General features: G+C 49.5%; 1 protein-coding gene across 1 annotated transcript; it reads right to left on the bottom strand.

Annotated features, from left to right (window-relative positions):
- Positions 1-5,715: 5,715 nt before the first annotated feature.
- Positions 5,716-7,829, bottom strand: UPK2 (uroplakin 2). Its single transcript, XM_059070100.2, has 5 exons — positions 7,754-7,829; positions 7,209-7,343; positions 6,879-7,017; positions 6,549-6,619; positions 5,716-6,152 (listed from the first exon to the last, which is right to left on the bottom strand). The coding sequence occupies exons 1-5, from the start codon at positions 7,827-7,829 to the stop codon at positions 6,016-6,018; spliced, it is 558 nt and encodes a 185-aa protein (XP_058926083.1). The 3' UTR covers positions 5,716-6,015.
- Positions 7,830-8,798: the final 969 nt, after the last annotated feature.

Below are 8,798 nucleotides of genomic sequence, written 5' to 3'. Positions count from 1 at the left end.
TTTTTTTTTTTTTTTTTTTTTGTGGTACACAGGCCTCTCACCGTTGTGGCCTCTCCCGTTGTGGAACACAGGCTCCAGACACACAGGCCCAGCGGCCATGGCTCACGGGCCTAGCTGCTCTGTGGCATGTGAATCTTCCAGGACCAGGGCACTAACCCGTGTCCCCTGCATCGGCAGGCGGACTCTCAACCACTGTGCCACCAGGGAAGCCCTAGTTATCTATTTTATACATATTAGTGTATACATGTCAATTCCAATCTCCCAATTCATCCCCCCACCAGACTTTTAAATCTTTCATAACATTGACATTTTTGAAGAGTACAGGCCATTTATTTTGTAGAATGTCCCTAATTTCCTCATAATTAGACTTAGATTATGCGTTTTTGGCAACAGTACCAGAGAAGTGATGTTGTTTCCTTCTTAGTACATCACATCAAGAGGCCCATGATGTCAGTTTGTCTCATTATTTGTGGTATCCATCATGTTTCTCAACTGTGAAGTTACCTTTTTTTTTCTTTTGTAATTAGTAAGCAATTTGTGGGGAGATACTTTAAAGTGATCTAAAATCCTGTTTCTCATCAAGTTTGGACCCACAGATTCTAGCATCCATTTATGATTCTTGCCTAAATCAATCATCATTACTATCATGGGCGTGAAATGATGATTTTTTTTTTTTTTTTTTGACTGTGGGATCTTAGTTCCCCAACCAGGGATTGAACCCGGGGCCACGATAAGGAAAGCATTGAGTCCTAACCACTGGACCGCCAGGGAATTCCCTGATTTTTCTAAATCAATCATTCCATCTCCATTTATTTAGTTGGCATTCTGTTGTAAAGAAGAGCTTTTCCTTATCTCGTTTTGTTTATTTGTTATCAGTATGGACTCAAAGGATTGATTCTTTTTTTTTCCAAAGGATTGATTCTTATTTTACAGAGTGGATCATAATTCAGTACTGTAATTATTTGTTTTAATTCTTAAATTGTTCACATTTGGCCAGAGGGTGAGGCAGCCCCCTCTGGTTCCTTTGTGCATACTGGGTTTTCCCATCAGAGCTCATCCACACTATACTGTGTTGCCTGTTGCTTGTCTACTAGACCAGATTTTTTTAAAATAAATAATTTATTTATCTTTGGCTTCATTGGGTCTTCGTTTCTGCACATGGGCTTTCTCAAGTTGTGGCGAGCGGGGGCTACTCTTCGTTGTGGTGCGTGGGCTTCTCATTGCAGTGGCTTCTCTTGTTGCGGAGCACAGGCTCTAGGCGTGCGGGCTTCAGTAGTTGTGGTACACGGGCTTAGTTGCTCTGTGGCATGTGGGATCTTCCTGGACCAGGGCTCAAACCCGTGTCCCCTGCACTGGCAGGCGGATTCTTACCCACTGAGCCACCAGGAAAGTCCCGACCAGAAATTTTGAGAGTAGTACCTGGTGCACAGGAGACCCTTAATAAATGTTGTTTTAACTATGGTGAAAACAACAGCTTTCTTTTAAAAAATATACTGGGACTCTACCTTTAATATCAATAATAACAATAATTTTGTGACAATTTATCTAATTATAAAAATAATACATGTTTGATGCATAAAACTTGGAAGTATAGAAAGCACAAAGAAAAAACAATAAAATAAAAATCATTCTTGTTATCAGCCAGAGATAATAATAATTACATTCTGATGTATATTATTCCAATCTTTTTCCTAATGAGTGTTTCATTTTTGTTTTATAAAAAATGTTATTGTAATGCATCCACCCTTTTGTAGCCCTTTTTATTTATTTTTTATTTTTATTTTTTTTCCTTTTATTTATTTATTTTTTAGGCTATCCTGTGTGGCATGGGGGATCTTAGTTCCCCAACCAGGGATCAAACCTATGCCCCCTGCATTGGGAGCACAGAGTCTTAACCACTGGAGTGCCAGGGAAGTAAGTCCCCTATAGCGCTTTTTTGGTTGTTGTTGAATTTTATTTTATTTATTTTTTGTACGGCAGGTTCTTATTAGTTACCTATTTTATACATATTAGTGTATATATGTCAATCCCAATCTCCCAGTTCATCACACCCCCAACCCCACCCCCATAGCCCTTTTAAAATTAGTGTGTCATTTAAGAATGTTTATATCATGTAAATCGTATCTCTGATAAGGGGTTAACATCCAGAATATATAAAGAACTCCCACAACTCATCAAAAAACCCAAACAACACAGTTTAAAAATGGGCAAAGGACTTGAATAGACATTTCTCCAGAGAAGAAATACAAATGTCCAATAAGCACATGAAAAGATGTGCTTTTATATCATTAACATTAGAGAAATGCAAATAAAAACCACAATGAAATTCTAACACATCGACTGGGACAGCTATTATAAAAATAAACAAAACACAGAAGATAGCAGCTGTTGACTAGGATGTGGAGAAATTGGAATCCTTTTGAATAACTGGTGGAATGTAAAATGTTGCAGGCCCTCAAACCAAAAGACGTAGGGACTTCCCTGGTGGCGCAACGGTTAAGAATCCGTCTGCCAATGCATGGGACACAGGTTCAATCCCTGGTCCAGGAAGATCCCACATGCTGTGGAGCAACTAAGCCCGTGAGCCACAACTACTGAGCCCACTCACCACAACTCCAGAAGTCCGTGCACACTAGGGCCCACGTGCCGCAACTACTGAACCCACATGCTGCAACTGCTAAAACCTGCATGCCTAGAGTCCGTGCCCCGCAACAAGAGAAGCCACTGCAATGAGAAGCCTGTGCACCGCAACGAAGAGTAGCCCTCCACTCAGCTCAACTAGAGAAAGCCCGTGCACAGCAGTGAAGACCCAATGCAGCCAAAAAAAATAAATAAAATTGAAAAAAAAATGTAGAATTACCATATGATCTAGCCATCTCATTTCTCGGTATATAACCAAAAGAAGTGAAATCAGAGATTTGAACATACATCTTTATACCCATGTTCGACAGCCTTATTCACAATATCTAAAAGTGGAAAAAACCCAAATGTCCATCAGTGGATGAAGGTGGTATATACATACAGTAGAGTATTATTTAACTTTAAAAAAGAATAAAATTCTGATGCATGCTACAACATGGATGAACCTTTGAAAATATTATGCTAAGTGAAATAAGCCGGACACAAAAGGACAAATTTTGTACAATTCCACTTGTATATCTAGAATAGCCAAATTTATAGAGACATAAAGAACAGTGGTTGCCAAGGGTAGAGGAGGAGGGAATGGGGACTTATTATTTAATGAGTACAGAATTTCCATTTGGGCTGATGAGGTTCTGGAGATAGTGGTGGTGGTTGTACAGTGTAAGTGTACTTAATGCCACTGACCTGTACACTTAAAATGGTTAAAATAGTACATTTTATGTTATGTTCATTTTGCCGCAATTTCTAAAATGTTTATGTCAGTAATATCCAAACTTTGCTGCACATTGGAATCCCCTGGGCATCTTTAAAAAGTACTAATGCCTGGATCCCACCTCCAGTAATTCTGATTCTGGTGTGGGGTGTGGCCTGGGTGTTGGGATTTTTAAACCGCCCCCCCCCCCCGGATGATTCTAATGTGCGGCACAGTTTTGCTCCTTGTCTGAAGCTCTTCCCACAATACAGGAGGGGTGGGCACCAAACCTCCCTCAGCTGGTGCAGTTAGGGTGGGAAGCAGGGCCTGAACCATTCTCCCTGACCCTCCCTCTTGACTCCAGGCCTCAGCTCAAGTCAGGCGCACTGAAACTAAGGAGGGTCCCAGTGTTCACCTGCTCTCATCTATCATAGCACTTATTACAGTTTTATTTATTTACTTGTTCCCATTTTGGGGAATCTGTATCTTCCACTAAATTCCATGTAAGTTCCACGAGGGTTGAACAGTGTCTTTTCACAGTTTATTCCTAGCACCTCCAGTAGCACCTGGCACATAATAAATGCTTAGTGTTCGTGGATTTAATAGATATTGTTGTTCTTCTCTTCCATTGCCTCCCTCTCCTGAGCTCCTGGATTACTCTAGAAAGGGATCATTAGACCACTGTTCCAGCATCTTCTAACTCTGTTGTCATTTTTTTATTGTTTTTGCAGAACTTTTGGCACTTTCCTAGCCCCCGCCTTCTCTTCAGGGGCTTGTTAATTCATTCGTTCGTTCACTTATTCATTGAGTATCCACTGTGTCCCAGACACCGCAAAGGTACTATAGGCCCTTGGGAGCAAAGCAACAACTCCCAGGGACCATAAAGTCTGGTGGGGAGACAATTGAATAATCACATAAACGTAATAATAAACATAGTAATGCTATGAAAGTTGGGATAGGAGAACACAACCTAATGGGGGGTGGAGGTCAGAGAAGGCTTCTCTGGGGAAGCTGGCTTAACTATGCAAATAGAATGGAGTGTGCGTGGGGGCAGTCTTCAGAGCAGCCTGGGCTTAAGGTATAGTCTGTGCAAAGGCACTGAGGCAAGAGGAAACACAGGACATTAGAAGGCGCATGGTGAGAGCCAGAGGGGCAGTTAGGGGAGAGACCCAGGGCTGTCTTTGAAGGTCACCTCAAAGATTTTGGTCTTTACCCTAAGAGCAAGGCAAAGATCCTTAGAAGGAATGTATATTGGAGAGGACACAAATGAATGAGGATGAGCACTCCCGCTCTTTTCCCTCCGTTACCCCGTGGTACCACTCTTGCCTCCTCCAGCAGGGTTCTTCCACTTCTGCTCTCTCCTCCTAGAGACTCCTTTGCCTATTTTTCACTCCCCTTGCCCCCAGCACCCTGTCCTTGGGTCTCACCCTGGTGGCCCTCTGTCTTTTCCTGGTCAGAGCCTCTGTTTCCCCCAGCGCTTCCCCTTGTCCTGCTGGTCCCCACAAAGGCCCTCAGGGCCCCACGTGATGCACCAGCCTCGGCGTCACCCCCACCCCAGGCCCTTGCTTGGGTGGCCTGCTCTGGAAGGTGCGAAACCCACAGCCCAGGTGTGAGTCTGAGAACGCTGACTCTTAGATTCTTTTTTATTTTTACTTAATTAATTAATTTATGGCTGTGTTGGGTCTTTGTTGCTGCACACGGGCTTTCCCTAGTTGTGTGGAGCGGGGGCTACTCTTCACTGTGATGTGTGGGCTTCTCATTGCGGTGGCTTCTCTTGTACGGAGCACGGGCTCTAGGCACGCGGGCTTCAGTCGTGTGGCTCGCAGGCTCAGTAGTTGTGGCTCACAGGCTTAGTGGCCCCACAGCATGTGGGATCCTCCCGGACCAGGGCTCGAACCCGTGTCCCCTGCATTGGCAGGAAGATTCTTTTTTTTTTTTTTTTTTGGTGGTACGCGGGCCTCTCACTGTCACAGCCTCTCCCGTTGCGGAGCACAGGCTCCGGACGCCCAGGCTCAGCATCCATGGCTCACGGGCCCAGCCGCTCTGCGGCATGTAGGATCTTCCCAGACCGGGGCACAAACCTGTGTCCCCTGCATCGGCAGGCGGATTCTCAACCACTGTGCCACCAGGGAAGCCCCTGACTCTTGGATTCTTATCTCATCCACCCCTTCCTGCCTCCTGGGAAAAGCAACTTTGGGGTTCCAGGGCAGAGAGAGGACTGGGAGCAGCTGCAGCCTGGACATAGAGTCTATAGGTTCACCCCAAAGTGGAGCCCGTTGAAGAGAAACACACACAGCAACATGGCATCAGGTTTTATTGTAGGGACTAAATTCATTGAGGGAAGGAAAAATTCCTGTCTGTCAGGGGTAGGGATTGGTTAAAGAGGTGAAATGGGAGGAAAACCAATTCTGACACGAGTGGATGAGGGGAATAATAGGGAGTGTTGGGCCAAGGTGAGGCCTTGGGGGACAAGGAGGGGGACAGAAGGAGGAAAGGGCTGCAGTGGAGAGGGGCAGGGAGGGGAGTTGATGGCACCAGAGGAGCCAGAGCCTGCTGACTGTGGCCTGGGAGCCGGCAGTCTTTTCAGCAGAGGAGACAGGAGCAAAAGCAGAGCCCTGAGCTGGGGACATGGACGGCGCCTTGGACTTCCTAGAGGAGCCTGCTGCCCGGTGCTGTCCTCCTCACTTTTGGGCGCCCAGTGCCAGAGCGATGATGAAGCCCAGAACCAGCAGGAACATGGCTACAGAGAGCAGCACCGTGATGACCACCATGCCCCCCGTCCGGGCCATGCCCAGCCCAATAGATTCTGCCTTCCTTCCTGTCAGAAGAGAGCAGGGAGGCCGTTGTGGTCAGGAGCGGCCCCCATCCTTCCCAAGGCTCCCAGCCTAACCCCTCATCCATTCATCCGACCAGCCAGCCCTTCACCCATTTATTCACCCAACCAACCAACGACTCGTTGGAGGGATCCAGACATCCATCAAAAAAACATTTACGAAGCATCTCCTATGTTAGGCACTGAGGATACAGAAATTAATCGGACACAATGGCTACCCACAAAGTTTAGCGGTGCGGGCAGATGAGTCAACAACCACTTAAAATGCCAAGGGCTCAGTGTGAAGCTAGAGGTAAGCAAAGGAGCTAAGGGAGCACAGGGAGGGGCAGCTGTGGGATGGGGGTGGCTGGAAAGGCTCTGGGGCCCTGAGATGTTACTTACGAGGAAGTGTGGACATTGGGACCTCTCTACTGGACTCAGTGGATGCCCCCTTCGTCACTAGGTAGGAAATGCTTTTGTGGTGAGATTTGGGAGAGAGAGGAGAGAATCCTCAGTGAGTATCTGGGACTTAGGGTAAGAGGGAGCCCAGGCCTCCCCCTTCACAGCTATGCCTCCTGTTGTGCCCAGGAGAGGTACATTCTTGACCCCTTTAGCTGTGCCCTCACTCTCCCCCATGCTGACCACCTCCCACAACCCACACCAAAGTCAGGACCCAGCTTCTCTTCCTGTAGGCCCTCCCACAGATGCCCCAGGCCAGGGTCCAGTACTTACTAGTATTTGGTTCCTGGTACGAGGTTTGTCATCTGGTATGCACTGAGCCGGGTGACCGTGAAGCCAGACCCGCTGTCCACCACGCTTACCAGCTCCCTGCGTCCGCGGCATGGAGGCACCACGAAGCTAGATTTCACCACTGGGCAGGAAATTGGGGGTGTGAGGCAGGGTCAAGCTTCTGGAGACCCCAAGGAGAAGGGCAATATTTAGAGGACGGATGGATGGCCCAAGAAGGGGGTCTATAGGAAGGGATGAGTGGGAGGAGGGGTGCCGGGTGTCCTGGGAAGGGATCTCTGGGGACTAGGGGATGCCTGGGAGGGGGTAGCAGACCTTTGCTGTCATTGGCTCTCCGGACCATCAGTGTGGCATTGCCCCCTGTGAGGTGACAGGGGGGCAGGGCAACTAGCAGGCTTTCTGTCAGCGCTGGGGACAGCAGACCAGAGAGGCTTGAGATGTTGAAATCGGCTGGGGGGCCAGGAGGGAATACAGGGGAGGATCAATCCCTCTCTCAATAGATCTGCCCCCCACCCCTGGGGGTCCTCTCTAAGGATGAAGAGTCCTATTCTGCAGTCCGTTTGCAGAACATGAGTCTTTGCCTGTGAGACCACCAGGTGGCAGGCTTGAGCTACAGAAGCTAGGTACTCCACCAAGCCGCTAGACCGTGGGTGCCAGGAGGGGGCAGAGCCCAACCCCACCCATATCTATAGCCTTGGACTCTTCCCCACACGTGGATCTGGGACCAGGAGTGTGCCCTGGGCCCCAGTGACTGATGCCTGGTCACTGCCATCACCAGTCCCCCAACCCCAACTGGCCAGTCCTGGAAGGCACAGTCCCTCCTCGAGCCCCTCCCCACCCCGGCCAGAGATGGCAGAAACCTGCAGCCCCGGGGGCCAGGACAGCCAGCAGAATCAGGATCAAGGACAAGGTCTGGACAGGCAGCGGAGATGCCATAGCTGGGAGCTGGGGTGGGTGCTGGCAGGCTGTGGCTTCCTAAGGAAAGTGAGGCCCTGCCCCGGGGGGTGTCTGATTTTGTCCTGAGGGTGGGAGGGGCTAGAGGGGAATCCTGTCCAACCTGCCCCTTGGGCCCTACAGCCTCAGGGGAGGCCCCCAGACAGGTTTTTCAGGATGGGGAGCTAGCCCTCAGGCCAAGAAGGGGGAGGCCCTGGCTGGATCTTGGTGGCTTAGTCACCTGCAGAGGAGCAGGGTAACTAAGGTGGGGGGAGGAAAACCCCCTTCTTCTGGGGCACCCACGTGTAAGGGCATGAGTGTTGCTGCCTGCACGTGCATCTGGAGCCCAGCCTGTAGAGGACGGTTCCCCTCAGGTGGTGTGGGGCTCTCCCTAGGAGGGCGGCAAGTCCTGAGTTGGCCCTGGTGTGCAGGGAGAGGAGAATAACCCTGAGGGGCTCCTGAAAGGGCCTCGGCTGGGCAGGAATGGGAGAGAAGCGGAGAGAAACAGGTAGTAGGGGGTGGGGGCAGCAGAGCCATGGGTTCCAGTTCTTGGCATCCACTGAGGCCCAGGCCCTGAGCTCTGGGAGAGGCAGAGGGGTGTGGGTGCCCGGGAGCGCACAGGGCCTCCCATTCTTCTAGAGAGTGGGACCAAGGATGCCGGGGAGGACTTCCAGTGTTCGGAGAGGTGGGCACTGACCCACCCAGTGGCAGTGGAGGTGGGCACAGTCAGCCTTGGTCAGCAACTTTTGTGAACTGTTTGAGAACAAAGAAGAGAGAGGGGCTTCCCTGGTGGCTCAGTGGTTAAGAATCTGCCTGCCAATGCAGGGGACGCGGGTTCGAGCCCTGGTCCGGGAAGATCCCACATGCCGCGGAGCAACTAGGCCCATGTGCCACAACTACTGAGCCCGCGAGCCACAACTACTGAAGACCGCGTACCTAGAGCCCGTGCTCTGCAACAAGAGAAGCCACTGC

This window comes from Kogia breviceps, chromosome 7 (assembly GCF_026419965.1).
Source record: "Kogia breviceps isolate mKogBre1 chromosome 7, mKogBre1 haplotype 1, whole genome shotgun sequence".
NCBI lineage: Eukaryota > Metazoa > Chordata > Mammalia > Artiodactyla > Physeteridae > Kogia > Kogia breviceps.
This window is presented reverse-complemented; position numbering and strand designations above follow the sequence as displayed.

Excerpts from the sequence above, each read along its gene's own strand:
- UPK2 (XM_059070100.2), bottom strand. The coding sequence starts at position 7,829 with ATGGCATCTCCGCTGCCTGTCCAGACCTTGTCCTTGATCCTGATTCTG. Across the intron at positions 7,018-7,208 it reads GAGAGCCAATGACAGCAAAG|TGGTGAAATCTAGCTTCGTG; the intron begins GTCTGCTACCCC and ends TTTCCTGCCCAG. Across the intron at positions 6,153-6,548 it reads CCCAATGTCCACACTTCCTC|GAAGGAAGGCAGAATCTATT; the intron begins GTAAGTAACATC and ends CTCTTCTGACAG.